We start from the raw sequence: 23,521 nt of genomic DNA, 5'->3' as shown, positions 1-23,521 counted from the left end.
TTACTGTATTTTCAGATCAACCACATGCAGCAAAAAAGTATTATGTTGTTAGCAGTGAATGGTTTTCTCTTGTCAGATCTCTTTAGACTGAAGCACAAGGTCTCGTTCACCATGTGAATGAAAACGACATTTGTTTTTTTTTGTTTGTTTTGTTTTGTTTTTTTACAAAAGTAAAGTGAACAAAACACCTGAATAACATTGCCAGGAATAAGGCTAAATTCTACTGTGAAATTACCCAGTGGGAGCAATTTGACCCTGAGGACAGTATGCTCGGTGAATATTAGCAGTATTAATTTGGAGAGCAGAATAAAAGCACTTCAGACACAGTGAATAATCTCTCCCGCACCTGATGCTGCCCAAAGCACTTTCACTGGCCAAAGCTTGTTCTCTTTGAATAGAAACATGGAGAAGAGGCCTTTTTTGTCCACACTAAATACTATAAAGAGGCATTAGGTTTGTTGATGTTGGGATTGCTGGTGTTCATGCATTTATGTAAGTTCAAACATTTTTATGTCTTCAGTATTATTTCAGCAACATTACATTTTAAAAAGGGTTTAGAATTTATTATTTTTTGAATGTTTTTGTCTCTTAACATTCATACTTTAACACCTTTCCCTCATTATGCAGAGACATGAGAGACTTTCTGAAACATTTTAGATTTTGAATGCCTTCATTTGTCTTCATGTGTGAAATGGCACTTTGGACTTTGACACATTCATGATTTAGAATGCTTTAGGTTTAGTTTTTTTTGCAAATGTTTTTATGTAGTGTCTCGTGCTGTTCTGATGTTACTTACAAATGCACTGTGAGTTCTTAGTTTAACATTATTGTCTGGTCTGCAGTTCTTAAAGTAGGTCTTGATTTTTTTAAAGGAGGTCTATTTTTACATTGACCCAAACTTAAAAGCCCAATGCTTGTTGAAACACCAGCCAGAGACTAAATGTAATAATGTGTATGACTGTACACTAACAGCAGTGCTTTAAATTATCATAATATAATCTCAATATTTTATAAACATGCAACAAACTGTCTTAACAATTTAATCACAGAACAGAACAAAATAACAGAACAAAAACTAATTAGTTGTTATTGGACTATTGTGACTCGACCCTACTTTCACAATTACTGCCTTGCTGCAATTAAAATTACACCTATTTTTAGTACCAAAAACATTTTTCTACAATCACGTTAAGCATGTTCCTTTCTAAAGTTCTCATTACTGTAAAAAAAAAAAAAAAATATATATATATATATATATATATATATATATATATATATATATATATATATATATATATATATATATATATATATATATATATATATATATATTATTAGATATTTATATTTATATTTATATTTATATTTATATTTATATATCATGCTTATTACCAGCATAAATTACATTTAGTACAACAAATAATACCACTGTAACATATTTGATTAAATATCTCATTATCCAGTACAGTTCTTCAACCCAAAACACTAATCCTTAGTAAATGTCTATTCCATTGCAAACTAAAGTAAAGCAGGAATTATTTTAACATGCTGGCTGTTTACCAGAATCCCCTTTTTTTTTTCTTTTTTTTTGACATTGAAAGAAATTTGTTCCTTGGAAAATACATTGCATTAACAGGATAACAATTTACCTAAATAATAGTTTACCTAAAAGCTGGTGGCAAGATAAAAATATCCAGCTGAAGACACCATCACAATCACTAACTTAAAACATGAACAAAATATAACCTGAACAAACACTGCATCTAAATGGAGTAGCCTGCACACATTAGCTGGAATGCTAATGCTAATGTTAAACAGCCTTACCTTCCAATTGCCGTAGACTTGAATTACGCATTCTGTGTGATTTGACATCTTTTTTTGGTCCACTTTTCCACTTTCAAAACCATTGCAGCAGCTCCAGGCTGATTTCCAGGATATTGTTTACCTTTTACTTCCTGGGTTTTCCCGCCAGACCTCCACTTTCAATTTCAAAATGGCGGCTGCATGAAATCAGAGAACCATGGGAGGAAAAAGGTTTCTTTATGTGAAAAAAAAAAAATTCTCAACACTTTCTTTTGATTTTGGTATGAAATAAGACTCATTTTGCTGAAGAAGAAAAAAAGTCTAATTCAGCCAAAGCTAGTTTGATGGCCTTAGCTTAAGCTGGCTTGGATAGCCTAGCAAATCAGTCCAGCCTGACCAGGTTGAGAGACCAGCTTACACCAGCAAACCAGTTTTGGCTAGTTTAAGCTGTTTCTTTCAGCTTTGACATCATGTTTTAACAGGTTTCATAAAACCCTTCCTATCTACAGCTCCCTCTTTTCTTGACTTTATTTACTGTCTGGATCTTCCAGCAGATTATCTGTTGTCATGGTGCTATCCAACCTGTGCAGGTATCATGTGTCCATGTGCTGGTGATGTATTTCAGCACAGGCCTTGTGTGCTGTCCAAACAATCTGTAGTCTTTAGATGTATTTAGACCCCACTATGTACACATTGCTCTCCACACCTGTCCTTTTAGGCTGTCATCATCTCAGTTCTTCCACAGGATTTATTATTAGCTCAGAGCTTTTAGCAAAAAAAGTGTCTCACTTCTGTCATTTATCAGAACCTGTTGAAGTCTGAGTGACTGCCAAGGCTGTTTAAAGAAATAGTTCAACCAAAAATTTGTATTCTTTCATCATTTACTCACCCTCACTTCTTTTCAAACCCATATGCTGTTTTCTTTTCTTTGAACACAAAAGGGGAATTTTGAAGTAGCCATTTTCCATTAAGTTCATAGCGAATATGTCTTGTCATGCCTCAAAACGGACAAAAAAGAATATAAGCCTGTTTCTGCATTAGAGTAAAAAAATATATATAATTATTTCTTAACCCACATGTGATTTTATAATTGCAACTTTATGTCATATGACTTTGTTTGATAAACTGAAACTTTATATTTTGCAATTACAATTTTAATCTCAGATGCAACTTTATTTCATATAATGAAATAATAGTTTGCAACTTTATATCATGTTATACAACTGCAACTGTATATCTCACAATGCAATATTGCAGGATTGCAACTTTATTTCACACGTTTATTTTACACTTTATAATGTAAAATTGCAACTTCATGTCTCACATGACTTGACACTTTACATTTTATGATATGTTTTTTTTACATTTCATTATGTTATATTGATTCTTATTGTCTTATGATTTTATATTTTAATTGTTACATTTTTCTTATTTTACTCTGAGGTTCTATATATTCATTCTGTTAAATTTTTAATTAAAAAAAAAAACAATATCACACAGGTTAGGAAGAACATTTGGGGGAAATATTACTTTAGTCAACACATAAGCCATTGTGTGCATATTGATTGATTGTTTAATGCCAGTATTCCTGTATTTAGAGGCAGATTGGAAAGCACTGTGAAATCTTGTTTTTGTGCAGATTAGTCTGTATTCAATAGTTCAAAATGACCTATTCTGCTGAATTGGTGTGAGTGTGTCTGTGTTTTCTAGTGTGTGTCTATATCACTGGTGTTGTTTCTGCTTATCAGCTCTTTTATCCTCTGCATTGCAGGCACTCAGTCAATATTAAAACTGCTATCACAATGAAAGTTGCAAAAATGGGGAACGATTGCCCTGGAGGCAAGGCTGACTGCGTTTGGAAGAGCAGTTGCCTACAGCTCTCGTCTTCGGTTTGACCAGAATTTGAACCTTCGTTGTTCAGACTCTTTGATTAGTCTCTCTTAGAGACAGAGCGCTGATGGAAGTGGGTGGACCGTGAAGTCCCTTCAGCCCTGACCTTTCAACCCCCATACTGCTTTACCTAAATCCATTGTGCCATTGAACATGGGGGCTCATTGCCATGACAACTTTACCAGGCATTAATAAAGGGCCCTGCAACCTTTAAGTGCTAAGTTTTGCTCAACACTGAGGAATCGTAGAATCAGGCTACAATTCATTCTCCATTCAAACTGTTATTGCGCAAACATACCATCTCGTTTCACAATGCCAACCATTTCTGCGCTCCAAACTATGATCGACTATTGCTGATTGTCAGTGCTTATCTGCGTAAGACAGTAGGATGTTTACAGCGCTCATCAACACAAGTGACAAACAGTGCTGTCATGTTGGCAATGGAACCATGCCGTGCATTCTATCATTCCAGATGACAATGTTCAACTTCCACGTCTGTCATTTCATTCCGTGCCTAGACGCACACGCTAACACACAGACAATTATAAATACATGCACTTCCCATGAGAGAATTCCAGACCGGTTATGTGTTGAAAAAACGCCGCATGAATATAATTCATTGGTGCTGTTGCGTTGAGTCGTGCCTTTTGTGCTTTGAGAATCTGCGAACACGTCTAATTTAAAATTAAGATGCATGACGTGCACATGTCTTGGGAATAATCAAGACAAGACCTCAGCTGCCTATCCTCCCGCCCCATTTCTTGTTGCTTAGTTTCAGAATCAAGATAATGCCCTGATGTTTGTGTACACGCGCATGTCGCATTTGACAGTAATTTCTGCCGATGCTTCACTGCTGCTCTGTTTGATGCCAGCCTGCCATCTAAAACAGGATGTTCTTGTCTTGTATTTTCCAGGGAGCTGTGTGGACACGGTTATAGGTCTGTATGGTGAGACCATTGAAGTGCCATGCAACAATGGAATTAACAAGCCAGATGGCCTTATTTTCACCAAATGGAAATACGTGAGTGTTTTTCTGAGCATCTGGGCCATTACTCTGCCCTGCTAGCCAGTCTGGGTAGCCGAGCAATATACAGATACTGTCATCATCATATTGATTTCTAATTTAATCTCTATCCATAGGTGCTAAATGTGTGTTTTTCGGTTTGCTAACGGCCCTTTTATCTCATTCAGGTGAAAGATGATGGCTCTCCCGGCGATCTTCTCGTGAAGCAGGCTCAGAAAGATGATGCCACCGTGTCCGCCACAGACGGCTACAAAAGTAGAGTTAGCATCGCCGCCAACTCCAGCCTCCTGATCACCCAAGGCTCACTGGTCGACCAGAGAGTTTTCACCTGCATGGTGGTGTCATTAACCAACTTAGAGGAACACTCTGTTGAATTGAAAGTTTACAGTGAGTATTAATAAGACACACACACACACACACAAAATATTAATAAATAAGAGCAAATCAGAGAGGAGAATGGGGAAAGCAAGCACAGCTTCAGTCTATGATGAAAACTAGTTGTATGCTTTTAGATGGATACGAGAGAAATTATATTGATATTGTGCACAGTGTTTCACCAAAGATTGGCTGTGCACTGGAATGGAATGTGCATACTAAGCAATATATACTGCATATATACACCCCTCTCTCTCTCTCTCTCTCTCTCTCTCTCTATATATATATATATATATATATATATATATATATATATATATATATATATATATATATATATATATATATATATATATATATATATATAATGTTTTAAAATGTGAAACTGTACACAATTACACAATTACATCATTGAATTAAATTCAGTGAGTGGCATACAGTTATCATTTGGGGTAAATCGAGTTGTAATCCAATATTTTGTGAAAATCTAATCTAAAATGAGTCAAAGAGGTTTTCTAGTGCATTTGGCACACTGGAAATGGAGGGCCAAGCGGAGGGCATTGCATTTTGGGATACAATATTAGTCACAGTGCGCCCAAGTTGTAACTATCATGCATATTTTGGCAAACAAAGTAGATGGTCTGGGTAGTTGACATTTCAAGCACTTTGTTATATATGTAAAAATATAGTATATATACTAAGTAAACTTAATTACCCACATTCTTTGCATAGAAACATTTAGTCAACAATGCTGCTATGCTTTATCAAACATACCTACATATTGTTTTGATGCATTATCTCTTATTTCAGAAAAACCATCAGCCCCTGTAATCAAAAATAAAGCAAAAGGACTGGAAAACAGCAAACTGACGCAGGTGAGTCATGCTCTTTATACTTTCCCTTTAAGACCCGGAGCTTCAGCTGCTGCTGTTGTTTCCTGTATCAGGTGTTTGTTCCAGTACACAAAACAGCCAGTCTACTAACAATGTGCAGGATCAAACCCTGTGCCTTTGTTTTCATTACCCAGCATGCCTCTCTTGTAGTCTCAACATTGACACACACCTTCTGTTATCACAGTCAGAGGCGGCTCAAAGACAGCGCTAATGATACGGACATCAGCAAACGCGTCTGTGGGGCTTACACACCTGATTTAGGCAGTGCTCGAGCATTGTCACCCATGGCTACACAGGAAACAACTACTTTTATGTTGTCTAGAGTTTGCATCTCAAACGCAGGATGTCAGTAATATTATTCGGCTGCATGAGAAAAGGAAGGAGCTTTGATTTGAACTACTTGGAGCACATACAAGGCTTCCCACACAGTCCTTATGACTGGTGTTTGTAAATGGAGCTGGTAGTCGTTATTTTTTATTTCTTCCCCCTAAGGCTCTCGCTTTTTAATGCCTGGCTAAGGTGGAGGTGTGGAGTGGGGATGGCTGGGGTTGTGTATACAGCATTATGGGTCTGTTTTTTTTCCGTGGCCACCCACCGAGGTCTGTCGTGTTCAAAGAGCCGAAACTTAGAGAAAGAGGAAGGGCAAGGAAGAAAGAGCACCGCATCTGAATATAAAACATTTAATACAGTTGAAATGTAAGGTGGCTGAAGGTCTCTGGAAAAAGAAAATTAGAAAGAGAGGGGTGAGTGCTTTTAAATAGGTGTGCCGATTTTACAAAAAAAAAAAAAACGGTGTAAATGGATTGTATTAAAAGGTTTGTGTACATTTTTCAGTGATCATAGCAGCAGTATAAGCTGAAGGAGAGTCATATTGCTAACCAAAATTGGTTCTTTAAAATCTTTTAGGATTTATAGTGTACATTCTGAAGTCTGGATTGCAGAGATGTAGCTATTCTGTACAGTCATGGAAAATCGTGTGAATCAGAAACATACGGCACGACCAGTGTACTGTAGTCTGTTTCTCGAATTTAGTACTTTAGTCTTTTAGAAGAGCCAGCTCATAGGAGTCATTCATTTGGTAATCATACTATAGTGATCATGCTGTGTAGTGTGTTTTGCACTCGGATGACTTTCATAAACTGGTTCTTTAAAAAAAAAAAAAAATGCTTTTAAAAATTACAATCGTGAATTTGTCCGCACTGATCACACTGTGTTTTTGAGTGACGAAAAGAATTGACTCATACAAGTCATTAATTTGGAAGTCAGACTACAATGGTTATTACTGCGGACAAATTACTGACTGGTTGTTCAAAAAACGTTGTGTTGTTAAAGATTTAAGATTATGTAAGATTATGTAAAATCATATGTTTTGTCAGTAGTATATTATTAAAAATAATGGAATTAAATATATTATAACATAATCCTTAACATATATTATAGATTTTGTTTGTTTAGCATATATTTTTAAATATATTTCTTATAATTTTATTTATATATTTTTATTTCACTTTTATGTGCCACAGAATTGTTATTGTTAACTAAAACTGTAAAAATGTTCTTGAAAGCTGAAATAAAATAAAATAAGATATTAGATGAAAAACTTAAACATACAAATTTGCTTTGAGAATTAAATTAAATAAGTTTAAAACGGAACTATTAAAATTTATAAAACTAAAATGGAATTAAAAAATAAATTAAAGCTAAAACACAAAAATGGCAAAAGCACACCAAACTACTAAAACGTAAACTAAAATTAAAAGGAAACCTGGAAATATAAAAATAAAAACTAATACAAAATAATAATAAATGCTATAATAATATTATATAAATAATAATAAAATAACACTGTTTTCCAGGAATAGTTTGAACTGAGTTGTTTTCTCATCATTTGGCAGTTGAATTGCATTTCTTTTTTCCAATTCATTCCAATTCCTTTTCTTCAACAAAACTACTAAAAGAATTGGTAATGAAACAGAATCGTTAAATTGGTTGCTAAAACAATGCGGAAAGCGTGTGTAAATAAATTACCTCTATTATCAGGCAGAATTCAGTCTTCCTGAATTCCTCAGAGAGTCCAGGAAGGAAAGTGCTTAGTCACAGCTGCTCTGTTCTACGGTTCAGTGGAAGCTACAGGCTTCAGGCAGCACTCTGCGCTTGAGAGGTGATGTATTATGGTCTGGCTCCTGAGGAGGGTCCGGTGTGTTATCGGAGTTCGGCATCATGGTACAGCGATTTCCCCCCCTCCTTCATGTTTCCTCTATATCTTGGATTTCTCATGCCACCCTTAACACCTGAACTCATGCATCATCCCGCTGTCTACTCTGCTCTCCTGCCATTATTACCCTTCTCTCTTTCTGCTGATTTCTCTATCCCAGGGCAGATAGCTCGTCAGCATGTGATCCTGTCAGCGTGTTATTAATGCATTGCCTCTTCGGCCTCTGGCAGCGTTTTTACTCAACCAGAGAGAAGGAAAAGGGCGAGAGAAAGAAATAGAGGAAATGGAAGACCTGTATCACAACTGTAGAGTTAAAACCCCACCCACTTAAGCTAATACAAATGATGTCATTATTTATATCAAAGTATCTTCCCTGGGCCACCTCAGGACTTACCCACTACAAGGGCAGCAGGAGTGGGATAAAAGTACCTTGAGTACTTCCAGTATAGGTCATGAGCCAACATTAGGGAAAGTCCCAAAAAAAGAGTCCAAAAGTCACTTGCAAATACACACTAAACCGGTGTTGAATGAAATGACAAATCATGTGACAATCTAATGTTATACTATGTGTCATGAGTCTATAAATAGAAATGTACGCCAGGCGGAAGCGAAAGTGTTTGAGTATCGCAAACTTGAACGTCATCTAAATTTCCGCTGAAGTCACTAAACCAGATTTTCTGTTTTTTTTTTCTCTCTCTCTCTGTGTGTGTGTTTGTGTGTTAGTTGGGGGAATGTGTAGCGGAGAGTGCCAACCCAGCAGCAAATCTCATCTGGATGAAGAACAATCAGCCCCTAGTGGATGACGGCAAAAGTGAGTCATTACATGAAAGGAAATACATTTAATCAAGTGCACTTAACACACAAATCTGACACATATACACACATATATATATATATATATATATATATATATATATATATATATAGATGGCTTTTCTAAGCTTAAATATATTGGTTTAAAATAATTTAAAATGTCTAAGAAATATTTTACATACTTGTTAATTCGTGGCATGATAAATTGTGTGTTAGTTTTTCAATTCACACTAGACCAATCATATTAATATAAATCATTCCTTTTAATCAAACTAATTCCGTCACACCATTTATTCCCCCCATAATAATGGTGAACTGTCATTTTAAATGAAATAATGAACAGGAAATGATATAATTTGAGCTTTGACAAGCCAAGTTCAAAGGTTCTACTCTTATTTAACATTCAGCATTTTTTTTCTTGCTTGATAAGATTTCTTAACATATCTAGCCCATCAAGTAAAGCAGAATTTTTTTTTATTTTTGAAATATATTTAATATTGAAAATATTTTAAAATGTTATTATCAACGTTTATTTTAATATTTTTCAGCTTTTTTTAAGTCATATTATTAACTCCTGAATGCTAATGTCAGGAGTCCAAACCGTTGATGGTAAGGAGACGAACAGTAAAGAATATCCCAGCATATACATTTTTATTCATTTAATTTCAGATGGCACTACGTTTATTTAAATTCTTGCAGAAATTCTCTTACAATCACTTTTTTGCAATTGAGAATGCACTTGTTTCATATAATGACTCCACAAGTATGTGTTATATTTCTGTCAAGTTATTACAATGAATGTTGTGTTTCTACATTGGATTTGTATGGCATGTTGTGACACAACAGAATAAGATATTGCACATATTGTAAGCATATTGGAGCTATCTACACTGCAAGCTTCTGTTATGCCATGGTTTTAATTGACAGACACCCGGTGATATCTCCTGCAGAACTACTTCTGCCATTTATTTCCCCATCTGTCAGAAATAAAGAAGATTCATTTACAAAAAGAATAAACTGATTGCAGCTTGGTTATTCTAAAATAGCCCTTATAATAAAGGAAATGTACCCCTTTAATTGTTGCTGTAGTCTAAAGCTCACAGCTGATTGGTTAGTGTTTAGAGAGCATTCTGACAGTATTGACAGAATCAAGCCATTGTTATAGTATGTGGTTTAAGGCACTTCCGGTGTCAAGGTGTGACAGTTACTGCGTTTGCCAGATCTAATAACTGATGTGTGTTTGTGTGTGACTGCAGCGATCATTATCACATCTGCTATCACCAAGGACCCAGTCACAGGTCTGTCCAGCACTTCTTCCCGTCTGCAGTACACAGCTAGCAAAGAGGATGCAGAATCACAATTCACCTGCACGGCAAAGCATGTGATGGGCCCCGACCAGGTTTCAGCACCCGAGACCTTCCCAATTCACTGTAAGTAACTTCATTGCTGCTAACTACATACTAAACAGTACTTTTCTGACACTATTGATTTTTTTTTTCATGTTTTTCAAGTCTCCTATGTTCACCAAAGCTACAGTAATTTGATCAAAATGCAGCAAAAACATAATATTCTGAAATATTATTATTACTATCTAAAACCATTTTAATATATTTTAATTTGTAATTTATTCCTGTGATGGTAAAGATTAATTTTAATCAGCCATTACTCCAGTCTTCAATGTCACATAATCATTAATTTGGTGCTCAAGAAACATTGTCAGTGGTCAAAACAGATGCTTAATATTCTTGTGGAATATTAACTGTGATACAGTGGAAATTTTTACATATTAAAGGTCATTTTTAATCAATTTAATGTGTCCTTGCTGAATAAAAGAATTAATTTCTTTCATCAGCAACAAAACAAATAAATAACCAAATCTTACTGACCCCAAATTTTTGAATGGTTTCTTTTAATTTCTTTTGAATTATTAATGTATTCTTTTAATCAACATTATTATTATTATTATTATTATTAAATCAGTTACATTATATTTAACAACTTAGCCAATGTAGCCAAGAGGAATATTACAAGCAATTTATTAGCAGAGAGTTAATGTTATTTATTGTTATTTCTGTCTAAATACAATCGGTGCACAAGACACTTTCAGATTACCCTAATTGCACTTTGTTTTTGATACAGCCAGCAAAGACAATGCAATTAAAAAGATGTCTATTTACCTATATACATTTACAGTACCAGTATGTGCCAGTATTTTATGTCATCTTATAATTTCATGGTACCCAGTCTTTTTATATCATTAAATTCAATTCAGGTAAAGTATCAATTACTGTGCCAGTAGATTCAAGTTACTGTACTTTGCATGGCTACTTGTGCACAAACCAGCTCCCCCTAGAGGTGGATCTGCCATATTAGCTCCATTGAGTTGGTAGTCAAGCGCTGAGGCTTTGTGTCTACCTGAGATAATGTCCTGATGTGACACGTGCCGTGCCTAGCACTTTGATGCTTTATTTGTTTGATTTTACAGCTGGTTTGAGGTATCCGTGTTCACGGGTGCCTGCATATCTGTGCATCACCTAGTACATCTCTTGAGTCCTGAACCTTGAATTGAAGGTCTCAGCTGGTAGCCAGGCTCAATTTGATGTTTTTTTCTAGGTCTCGTCAGGCATAATGCCAGTAACCAAGTCTGCTGTAGCATCCCTCTCTCTCTCTCTTTCTTATCTGAATGTTGAGAGGTTTGTTCAGTGCCTCGGGGTGAACATGTGATGTGAAATGCTCTGTGGCTGCTGGGTGAGAAAGAGAGGATGAGGACGAGAGACTGCAAATGGTTGTGGAAATGAAGGCGTTTAAGCTCTTTGGGGTCTGCAGAATGGCGCGGTGTCTTAGAAAATGATTTTTTTTGTTGTTGTTGCTTGCTACATGCTGATGTGGAAAGTCACACAGAATTTGTGCAATGACAGCCATCTTCCTCAGGCTCTCTTCTGTACCTTCTAATGTTTGTTTTTGTCTTTGTTCTCTTTAAGACCCTACTGAGAAGGTGAGTCTACAGGTTGTTTCTCAGAGTCCCATTAGAGAAGGTGATGATGTGACACTTAAATGCCAGGCGGACGGAAACCCCCCTCCAACCAGCTTCAACTTCAACATTAAGGTGAGAGATTGCCGGCCGTGTCCACAGCAACCATACCGGTCTTTCATCTCCAGGGTCCTGCTGTCTGCCCTGTATCCTTCCCTACAGATTAATTACACTGTCTTGCTCTCTCTCTCTTGCCTTCTTTAGGGCAAGAAGGTCACGGTGATGGACAAGGATGTCTACACTCTGACTGGCGTTACCCGAGCAGACACTGGCGTGTACAAGTGCTCCCTGCTTGACAACGATGTGATGGAGTCCACTCAGATGGTCACAGTGAGCTGTGAGTGGGGAATTATGCACTCTTCTTCTCTATCTCTCGCTTATCTAAGGGCATCTGCTTAAGGGCGTCTACACACTAGTGAAAGACCTGATGGAGCATTTGACAGATAAGAAAAAATATTTCTGAGATTTTGGAAAGAGACGAGTCAGTTAAAAAATCAAGCGGCAATACAGAGAATTGGATTTCCAAATGCATTCTCTGCAGTTCTGTTGGTCATAATTGCAAGGTTCATATGACGAAGAATCACTTTCGAAAACTTTTCACAAATATGGCAGAAATAGTACAAGAGGCATGCTTTTCCAAATTCCTCTAATGCCCCTAGTCCCCACTAATTAAAATCATATAATATTATAATGTAATATAATGTAATGTAATGTAATATAATATAGTAATGCATCATCATTCATTCTGAAACCTTGTTTTTTTGTTTTTTGTGATTTGGTATTTTCTACTAATCATGATTGCACATTAAAGTGTTAACAGTAAACAAGTGCAAGGTTTATGAATATTATATAATAATAAATTATAATATAATATAATATAACATTAAAAATTATTCATATATATCTGCCTCCATAAGCATTTAAAATGCTTTAATTTGAAGAGATGTAATTACCCCAAAAAGAGCTTTAAACCTGTTAAAATCTTTTGACCAGTGGTATAATATAAATACTCAATCTGGCAACCGACACATGCTTTTCTCCATTGAGAAAAAAGCACCAGGTTTTCTGAAAACATGTTTAAAACACGTTTAAAACACGTTTGGGGGGAAGTCGTGGCCTAACGGTTAGAGTGTTGGACTTGCAATCCAAGGGTTGCAAGTTCGAGTCTCGGGCCGGCAGGAATTGTAGGTGGGGGGAGTGAATGTACAGCGCTCTCTCCACATTCAATACCACGACTGAGGTGCCCTTGAGCAAGGCACTGAACCCCCAACTGCTCCCCGGGCACTGCAGCATAAATGGCTGCCCACTGCTCCGGGTGTGTGTTCACGGTGTGTGTGTTCATTGCTGTGTGTGCACTTTGGATGGGTTAAAAGCAGAGCACGATTTCTGAGTATGGGTCATCATACTTGGCTTTATGTCACTTTATCACTTTAATGAGTACATTGATGTTTAGCGATATCTAGTGCGATATTATGCTCAAAGAATCGTCTAATACAGCCAGCCTGTGTTCATTCACAGTGTATTGTAGCTTGTGTTGTTCTTTTAACAACATGCTGTCCTTCTTGGCAATGAACTGTAATAAATTCAAATCCAAAACATGTATTCTCAACTAAATGACACACACATTTTAGCTAGCCTGCCGCAAATTACCATCTAACCTGTTAGCATACTGTTTGCATTTATGGATCATGAATAAATGCAAATGCATTGAAAGTTCTAACCTTGAAAAGCAAAATCACAAGCATTTTCTGGGGGAAATATTACCTATTCACTATATTTTATTTTCATTTTACCAGTTTTTGTAGATGTGGAAAGTGTAAATATGAATAAGAAATTCACCAGGGAACCAGAGAAGGAAAAATAAATCACTTAAAATTGTACTGCACTTTATCATGCTTTTGTAATACCTGATAAAAAAAAAAAATTACCTATCTTTTTTTAGATAAATATTTCAGGAAATCACAGCACAGTCCCATCAGTTATAGGTACACTTTAGAACATTAAGCATTATTTATTTGATTTTTGGGTTTAAAAGATGCAGAGTATAGTATCTAACATCATTAGCATAACCAAACTCAAGCTATTGTTTGTGTCAATGTTGCTGTAGAGTCAAGCCTGAATAAACTGACTCAGCCATTGAACAGATGAGCAGTCGGAGTTCACCAAACTTTTCCTTTCCAATTAATTCCTTTCTTTATAGTATGAATTAACGCACAAGCGAAACGTTGTTCAAATCTATCTACAGCAGGATTAGCGAAAGGGGCAGGATAGCAGGCAGACAGCTTAATTAGGAGTTTTTGACTCAAGTTGAGGCTTGCTGATAAGCTCACACACTCTGGCCTTTCAATAATTCTCACTGAGGTGAGTATGAGTGTGTGTGTATCTGTTTGGTTCAAAAGGCCTGATGATCTCCATAATGTGGATTTAGTGACGCTTCAGTTTGGAGACTCAGATATATTTCATGGCGTCTGTGTGGCGCAGTTTCAAAGCTGGTGGCATCTCAGCTGTCCATGTGAAGATAGAAAACAATTGCTCAGGCGAGGATAAGGGGGTGTGAGGAGGGCCTTAGCGCTCTTAGTTGGCGAAGATATGTGATGCATTTCAGCCTCTTCAGTGGTTGGAATATTTTTAGGACAGGTGTACAAAAAAGAAGCCTTCAGCAGACTGATACACGGTTGTCATCTCCCCTTTCTTTTTTGTCTCTCTCTTTCAGTTCTGGATGTAAGCCTCACTCCTACAGGCAAGGTGTTAAAGAAGCATGGGGAAAAGTTGGAGGTGTCGTTGGAAAAGAACGCCTCTACTGAAGCAAAAGTGACATGGAAAAAGGTAAGAGATCACAGGGAATCGAACAGATCTGGGTTAGGTTCATTTAGTCATGCTAAACAAACAACTCTTTCAATTTCTCCAGGATAACCATAAACTAGACAAACTGCCTGACTTCTCGAACTTGACGTATAGTGATGCAGGCCTATATGTGTGTGACGTGTCCATTGAAGGAATCAAACACAGTTTGTCCTTTGAACTTACTGTAGAAGGTAGGACTTATTATACACACTTTTAATATTTTAAAATGTTATTGATCATTTGTATTTGTAATATGTTATTAATATATGTATTTGTGAATATCTACACACACACACACTTTATACTTTATATAATTATATAATTTTATATACATTTATAAATAACTCAACATTGTATTATTTATATATAAATTGTTTTTGTGTATTATATATTTATGTGTTAAAAATAAATGTATGTGTTTGTATATATATATATATATATATATATATATATATATATATATATATATATATATATATATATACTATATATATATTAGTAAAAATATTAAAAAATAAACTTAAGTGGTTAATTATTTCACACACACACACACACACACACACACACACACACACACACACACACACACACACACACACACACACACATATATATATATATATATATATATATATATATATATATATATATATATATATCTATATATATATATATATATATATATACTGTATGAAAGCATAAATTTATTATCTCCAGGTGGTCCCAAAATTATGAGACTGACAAAGCATCGCAGCAATGATGGCAAACATAAAATCTTGACGTGTGAGGCAGAAGGTTCACCTAAACCTGACGTGCAGTGGAGTGTCAATGGAACTAACGTGAGTCACTACCACCGTCATACTAAATATAGATCTGAATCTGATCTGAATTGTTCAGCATGTTTTAGACATTACTGTTCTCCCAAAAGATCCTTGCATCTTGTACTTTTTTATGTGAGAAGGAAAGATGCCCAGATATTTCACTCAGTTCTGGTCTAGACAAGATGAAAGGTGCACAGGTGTTTGAAGTCGCAGGTTTTCAGCACCCAGAAGGGAAGAGCCAACTTTCAATTTATGTTAAAAAGGGAACAGTTGTCCTGGGACAGAAATGTCTGGAATCACACACAAAGAATTATTATTATTCGTCCCGCGTTCAACAGACTGACGGCTCTGGTATTTTGTTGCGAGCGACTTTGCCTTTGTTTCTGGATTTTTTATGACAAGAAGTGAATTTCCACAGAGGCACGTCTCGCCACCTTCCCAAACACATCTGAAGGGAGGTGATGACTCTCCTTGAGTTTCCCTCCCTGTTTCCACTTATTATGAGACTACAGCCAGGACAGGAAAACGGGACAATGAGGACGGGGATGCCAAAGCAGGACACCAACAACTAGCCTGTGTTTGTTACTCCAGATATCCCACACATAGTGTGTGTCCCCCATGAATCACAGTGTTTGGGTTTTGATACAGAGCAGTCTGACCGGCACTTGTCTTTGTCCTTGAGTGTAATAGTACCACTCACAGTTAGCTATTTCTGCTTCTCAGCGTCTGGCCAGTCTCGGTGGATGCATTTCAAATAAATGAGTTTAGATTTGGTGTTTTGTGTTGGTCTGCTTCCAGCAGGGTTGTAAAGTCACAACCTGTGTACTGTAGCCTACTTTGCCTTGTGTAAAATCCAAGACATGCGATCTAGTCTTCCTAGTGCTGTAAGCATACCACTGTTTGTCACACGCTTAATTACACTTCTCCATCTTCTAATTTCATACATAGCATGTAGTTATTATGTTTTACTGTGAAAACATGGATAATGGTGATAATCAAAATGTAATAAATTACATTTTTAAATACACAAAAATAGAAGAGTAAGGCTATTTCAAACTGTTATAATATTTCACTATATTAGTGCTTTTACTGTATTTTTTTTATCAAATAAATGCAGTCTTGGTGGGCATAATCTTCTTTTAAAGACTTCTATCTTTAGCAAAAACTTGTGTTTATATGAATATCATGAAATACATGATGTACTATATACACTGTTCATTTGGACTTAATTGTGTCTTGATGGTTGCTTATTTCTGAAAAATTTTGCTGTGTGATCCTGTGGATCGCAGAGGCGCTAGTATCAGTAGCGAACTCACACTGTGCTCTGTGAGGGGTTCAGCGCTCACTGTCTGCCTTAATGACACGGATATTGAAGTGTGTTTGTGATGGAGACTCATTTAATGGAAGTGTGCTTCCAGACCCTGAGGATGTGTGTGTGTTGTCTGTGAGACTTTCCATTAGCGCTGGGTGTGGATGCCGACTATGTGATAATAAATAAGCTGAGGATCATTAGCGCCCTCTAGTGGTGAGGTGTATTAAATAGCGCCTATAGCAAAAAGGTCCGACAATGGAACCAACTTTGTTCTTGCTGACTTGCTTTATATTTTTCATATATATGTGTATATATATATATATAATGAAAACTGGTTATTTTTATTCTTGTTATAAAAAGTAATAAAAAAAAACTTACTGAATTCGTTGTTGTCCTGCAGGATGAAACGACATATGTCAACGGGAAGGCCACATACAAACTGACCGTAGTGCCTAGCAAGAACCTCACCGTCAGCTGCCAAGTGACCAATAAACTCGGCCACGACATGAGGGACATCAGCGTGTTTTCACGTAAGTAACTCACTGACTGCACTGAAGGGGCTTCCAGCTGTGAGGAGCGCTTGGCTTACTAACCACTCAATCGCCCGCTTTAAAAGGCTTGTATTATAGGGCTGTCAAGAACATATTTAGATTAAAAAGAACCATTAGCCTACATATTTGACATGGTTAATAACAAGTGGTTTGAGATCGGACACAAACACTGAAATTGCCTGATTATTTGATCAACAAAAATAGGTGAAACATACTATATTGTTTGCCTGATGCAGTATTCAAATGCAGGGTGATTTAGAGGACTTTTACTATATTGGTATTATTAGTGTCCTGGTGTGAACACTGGAAAGACAGGGCTGGCTGCTCTCTCTCAGGTCCTGTTGTTCACTCACAGGGCACGAGGCGCTCTCTTTCTCCTTTCTGGCTTTGGCTCGGGTTTTGTTTGTGTCAGGGTGCTTGGACTGCTGTCCCTTTTCCTCCTCCTCTCTTTCCGACCGCTATTGCATGCTTGTAGTCATCTTCCTTACTAGAATCTGATTGGACAATACTTACTTCTGATTTGAATTTGTTTTGCATCTAAACCACAGCTGGGTGGTGGCTTTTTCTCACCAAATTTGTCATAAATGCCAGTTTGGTTTCATTTTGCACCTAAAGTTAATTTGATTTTATATCTGATTTCAGTATTTGAGGAGCACAAGTCCAAACCAGGTAAGATCATCTGATTTCATTCACTTGAATATCACTTAAAATGAAGTAGAAGTTAAGAACATGAGTCGGAGGGTGTCAAGCATCCTGACATCATGCAAACTTTGTGCCTTCACATGTTTCTTTTAGTTGTCATACCTGAAAAAATGTCATCTTGAAATAAATCCAGCTTTAATTTTTCTCAAGTACCAGGATTCTGTCAATCGTTTTTTTTTTCATTTCCCAGGATTGCCTTTCCCTTATCAAGAGTCATAATGCTTTAGAAGAATTCATTGTGTTTATCTGTCCATCGCATTTAGAAAAAAATGAAGACGGCGCGGAGCAGGCCAAAGTGATTGTGGGTGTCGTGGTTGGACTCTCTCTAGCTGCTGCTTTGGTGGGACTCATCTACTGGATCTGTATCAAGAAAACAAGGTAAGACGCACCATGACATCGCACAAATACGTTGAGTATGAAAAAGCAGAGTATATTTCATCGACTACATTTAAATCACAACCTGTACGGATGAAGTACATATGATTGCAGTAGAAGTCATAGTATCTGCTGTTATACATCATCATGATTTGTTCAGACTGACATGAGAAGCGAGCGAGCCAGAAATGGTCTAGCCACAAAAGCTCAGGTTGAAATGTGCTGAAAGATTAATCAAGGTAAAATTGTCCTGTTAGACAAGGCAGCTGGAAGACCGGAGAGAAGGAGACAGGCACTTCAGAGGAGAGTAAGAAACTGGAGGAGAACAATCATAAAGCAGATGTCTAAAAGAGAAGAGAGCCGTCAAAAAAAAAAAAAAATGAAAAGGTGAGGATATTTTCTCTTGCAATTTTACAATTTCAAAACTCAGGGCAGGGCTGAAAATTCACACCTGCTAAAACTGGGTGATGGGTGATACATAATTTCGTTTATGCATATTTTATTCATACATACACACATATAAATACATATATATATATATATATATACACATATACATATATACATATATACACATATATACATATATATATATATATATATATATATATATATATATATATATATATATATATATATATATATATATATATATATATTTTAAATATGCATGTATAAATAATTGTTTATTCTATGTAAATTCTAATGTAAAATCTTTATGGTTATTAATGTATGGAAATAATTAGTCTAATTATTATTATTATTTTAATATTAGTCACAAATATTGCAGGCTATTGTTACTCACAGTACCCTATACAAGTTAAGCCAGTTTCCACTTCTCACAAATAGGCTTTCTGATACATGTGTTCTCATTTTGGTGGCTTAATGTGAGGAATTGAAGTAAAAGACGTTAAAATAGAGTCACACCACGTGAGTCACGACAGATGTTATCTTTAGAAGACAGTTGTGTATGTCTTTCATCACGTACATCAGCGAGGTGTTAGACTATCATTAGTACAATGTGATGTAAACATTGTACTATATTACAGTAGCTAATGAAGGTACCAGCCAACTGGTGAGTAGCTTGTATTTGGCTTTGAATTAAGTGCAATATTGAGCACGCCAACTCAGTATTTTTATATCAGGCTATTCTTTTCTTCTCATTTTTTTCTAATCACATTCATTGTTTTTGTTTGTGTGCCAGGTATGAACCAGGAAAGAGGCCTTGTCACACTGAATGTGCAGTACTACACACTTCAATCATCTAATTCCAGACATCTGATTGGACGGCGACGCCTCCTTCAGGCTACTCGTGTGCATCACAGAATGTTTCCAGAATATTTCCTACTCCAAGTGAACTATTTATTAAAAAAAGAAAAAAAAAGAAAAAAGAAAATCCCCCACGATGATACAAAAGTGTAAAAGAGAAAACCACTTGTGTTGTAAATTTAGTCTGCACTGAGGACTGCATTTACTTTTGATCGATTCTGACGTTTTCTTTTTGTGTTCCCAGTGAATGTTCTTGTTTCATGCACATTGTTGATGTGGTGGGCACAGCTGTTTTGTTCCCCCTCTAGTTAAAAAAAAAAAAAAAAGTAAATTCGCTGTACACTTTTTAGGCCTGTGTAAATAAGAGGAGTATGTTCACTCTGCTTCACGTTTGGATTATTGGAAAAAAAAGATGGATTTTGGAATTACATATTGATATTGCACAGTCCCTCATTGAAAACTACTAAGCTTGCGGTCGGATGCTGGAAGAAAGATGACTTCACTGCTGTTACACCTGTTTGCTCATGTTTTATTTATTGGTGCCTCTTTATGTCACTGCCCTGAGACATTCATGTTATTTCCTCTAGTTCGATGTGGCTAAGTAGTTAAAACGGGTTTAGAAATTTAGCATAGCATAGGGAAATGCCCTGCTACACCCAGTGGCCTTCAGGTTGCATTGCATGATGTCATAGTTGTAGGGCTCGGTACTCAGCAGAACACGGCCCGCTAGAGTTTAACGTAGCGACATAGACGTGAATTGCATATAGTATAAACAAGCAAACATCCGCTCTCTGTATCAGACTGGGTGGTAGCGACCTTGCATGCAGAGCCTTTATTTATTATTTTTTTTTTATAGGAAGTAAATATAAAAGAAAAGCCCCATTATTCTGCCTTAACAGAAAGAGTCAGTATCGGAGGGCAAACTTCAGTATGTTAATGTAAAACCTCACTGCATAGCCTTTCAGTTTTGTACTTCCCCCGGACTACAAAAACTGCATCTTTTTTGTTTTTACACATCATTTTCTGTATCTACAGTGTTTGTCAGGTTCATGTCTGACCCTGTAGTCTTTATGGATGTGTTGAAGCATTTTTCTGTTTATCGTGGTCTGAAGAAGCTGTAAATATGTTTGAATGTCTTGCTTGTGTTTGCCTATTTATAATGTGTGAGAAATGCAAGTTTAGCTATGCTTCTGCTTAGTCACTAAAGAGACCCTTTTTATTTAAAATATAATCTCACTTTGTCATGGATATTTAGAAGGAATACAGTTTTCACTTTTTGTTTCGTCTCTAAAAACGAGAGTTTTGAATGTTCATGTTTAGTGTAAGCGTCTCGCATATTTTGAACCATCAGGTCAGCAGTGAAACCAAAGAGGGTAACCGCAAAAGAAGGCCATAAAGTATTGTAAATACTGACTTTTGTTTTTGTACTTTTGTTGACAATAAAAGTGTACATTTTGAAAAAAAGTTTCTTTTTCTTTTTCCTCTCATGCACAGTGATTTAAAAAACAAACACGTAGCAGATGTTAATACTGGCTTTTATAAAAAGTTTTTCTGCTCCACAATAACAGATCACGGGTTACCAACATTACTGAAAGAAGAAAATAATCTCCAAGAAAACGTTTAACAAAGTATAAATTAATTGCACACATCACTGGTTTTAAATGATCCACAAGGCATTTTCCAACAAACTGAAATCTCTCATAAAAAGAAGAGGAGAAATGAACAGAAAAAACGATCCCCTTGTGAACCTGTCGAAGGCCACATCGTCTTCCGCTGAAGGGTCCACTTACTTCTCAGACTTTCAAGTGTAAGATCGAGAGTGAGGCCAGTGCAAAAATGAAGTTTCAAGTTCAAGAGAAAACCTTACAGGGAGGAATGACAAACAGCCAATGGGGGAAAAAATAGAGAGTCAAAGCAGGTACATTCCCAGAATTCCCAAAAGGCCTTGAATGAAGTGGTCGCTGGAGTTTTCTTCAGTTTGTGGCCAACACTATTACGTCAAATTCAATTTGACACCATTAAAATGACTCGCAGATGATATTCTGCGTGTTTTTGGTTTGTTTGGCAGGCGCTTATACAAACGGTGCATGTCCAGTTGTTATTTTTGCATATCGCATCAGTGCAAGTGGGCTGAGGGTAAACGAAAGGGAAGGGAAAGGTTTAGTTGGCTTCCTCTTGCACTGCACTAATTTTAAAATAAATAAGGAACCAATGCATTCAAAGGGGACATTTGGGTTTGTTTTATTCACGAGTTGACAGGCCCTATTATTTACAGAAGATAAAACAACCATATTAGCCCTTGCTTGCGAACGCTGGAATGCACGCAGTTGTCAAAGGCATCTGTTAAGAGTTGATAAAGAGCGGCTAAACTGAAAAAACTCTGAATTGTCAACCTGATATTCGAAGTCCGTCTCTTTTGCTGCCTCAAACAATCTGATCTGGTTTGTCGTGTTCACGTCGAATTAATACGATAAAAAAGAAACGGTTACACCGAAGAGCCATTGCTGTAAAATTCATGATACCCGAGAGGCGAGGAGGGAGCGGCTCGACGTGTGTAATATGTGTGTGCGCGCCAGCAGCAGTGGCAGGAAAGCCATGAATAGCCTGCAGACACTGGCAACACAAACAGAAGCACTCAGAGCTGCTCTCATTTCCGTCCAGACAATTTGAGAGAAATACAAACGTCACTGCTTTGAAGGATGCAATAAATCCAGCTTAAAATGTGGATGGACACCTCCAAATATGAAAAATTTCAGTTCCTCTCTTGAAGGTCACGAGCTGCAGATAAGCCATGTCACTGTAAACACAAGGCTTTTTTTGTTTGTTTGTTTGTTTTCCCCAGGTTACCATTGTTACAAACGCATCACTCCATTAGGCTCCTTTTGGCGAAAAAGCATACGTTTTCGTCTCAAACAAAAGCAAGCGGAAGTCAGCCTGCGGTTTGTACGCTTAGAGACAGTTATAGTTAGTTTGAAATCATTTCGACACGGGCTACAGGCTCTGCCTGGGGGTGACTAGCGCAAACTCCCGCAAAATATTCCGTGCCACGTCCACTTTGTTCTGCGCGATCATCAGCGCTCGTTTTACGTCTTCAAATGAGTAGCCTTCCCCCATAAGCTTGGCGATCTTGGCGTCGACATTCTCCCGGGACGATTCGTGCGGTCTTCTGTGGATGTCTGGTGGGATGATCCTGGGAAGTGGCTTTGGAGGTCTCTCAGGTGCCCTGAAGCAATCTATGGCCACTGAAAACAGGAAACAAAGAGCGTTTAGTCAAAATGGGCCATTGAGAGTGGATGGTAGCAGGCCAACTAAAAAGACTCTGAACACATTAAAAACCCATTACAAGCTAATAATTAATAATTCATTCAGCGCATTCATCTTGATGGCTAATGGCTTCATTTAATAAACCTACACAGCTATTATGCATTCAGAACAACACACTGTGCTCACAGCTGTTTTATCAGGATATTACGTGTATACCAGTCTTCAGTGTCACACGATTCTTCAGAGATCAATCTAATATAAACATTTTAAGAACACAAACTCTAATTTAAATTTTATGTTTTTTTTTTTACTTAGCTCAAACTTTTGTTTTATAACAAC

General features: G+C 36.7%; 2 protein-coding genes across 4 annotated transcripts in view; one reads left to right on the top strand and one right to left on the bottom strand.

Moving 5' to 3' along the window:
- LOC109112059 (CD166 antigen homolog) overlaps nt 1-21,382 on the top strand; it is a 68,052-nt gene extending 46,670 nt beyond the window's left edge. The window contains exons 2-16 of one of the 2 annotated variants that reach the window (XM_042765174.1): nt 4,608-4,714; nt 4,885-5,104; nt 5,903-5,967; nt 8,924-9,011; nt 10,270-10,443; nt 11,995-12,119; nt 12,249-12,381; nt 14,758-14,870; nt 14,953-15,079; nt 15,606-15,727; nt 17,422-17,551; nt 18,215-18,241; nt 18,538-18,652; nt 18,907-19,036; nt 19,854-21,382. In XM_042765174.1, the coding sequence (XP_042621108.1) occupies nt 4,608-4,714; nt 4,885-5,104; nt 5,903-5,967; nt 8,924-9,011; nt 10,270-10,443; nt 11,995-12,119; nt 12,249-12,381; nt 14,758-14,870; nt 14,953-15,079; nt 15,606-15,727; nt 17,422-17,551; nt 18,215-18,241; nt 18,538-18,652; nt 18,907-18,997 (1,637 nt within the window). In that variant the 3' untranslated portion in view covers nt 18,998-19,036; nt 19,854-21,382. The remainder of the gene's footprint in view (nt 1-4,607; nt 4,715-4,884; nt 5,105-5,902; nt 5,968-8,923; nt 9,012-10,269; nt 10,444-11,994; nt 12,120-12,248; nt 12,382-14,757; nt 14,871-14,952; nt 15,080-15,605; nt 15,728-17,421; nt 17,552-18,214; nt 18,242-18,537; nt 18,653-18,906; nt 19,037-19,853) is intronic. The other variant, XM_042765175.1, reaches the window with a different exon arrangement.
- Nucleotides 21,383-21,435: 53 nt separating this feature from the next.
- Nucleotides 21,436-23,521, bottom strand: part of LOC109112058 (E3 ubiquitin-protein ligase CBL-B-like) — a 64,999-nt gene continuing 62,913 nt past the window's right edge. For both annotated transcript variants that reach the window (XM_042765173.1, XM_042765172.1), the window contains one exon: nt 21,436-23,160. In XM_042765173.1, coding sequence (XP_042621107.1) covers nt 22,910-23,160 — 251 coding nt within the window. In that variant the 3' untranslated portion in view covers nt 21,436-22,909. The remainder of the gene's footprint in view (nt 23,161-23,521) is intronic.

Source organism: Cyprinus carpio, chromosome A10, assembly GCF_018340385.1.
Source record: "Cyprinus carpio isolate SPL01 chromosome A10, ASM1834038v1, whole genome shotgun sequence".
NCBI lineage: Eukaryota > Metazoa > Chordata > Actinopteri > Cypriniformes > Cyprinidae > Cyprinus > Cyprinus carpio.
The sequence above is the reverse complement of the archived record's forward strand: the minus strand, read 5'-3'. Positions and strand labels throughout refer to the sequence as shown.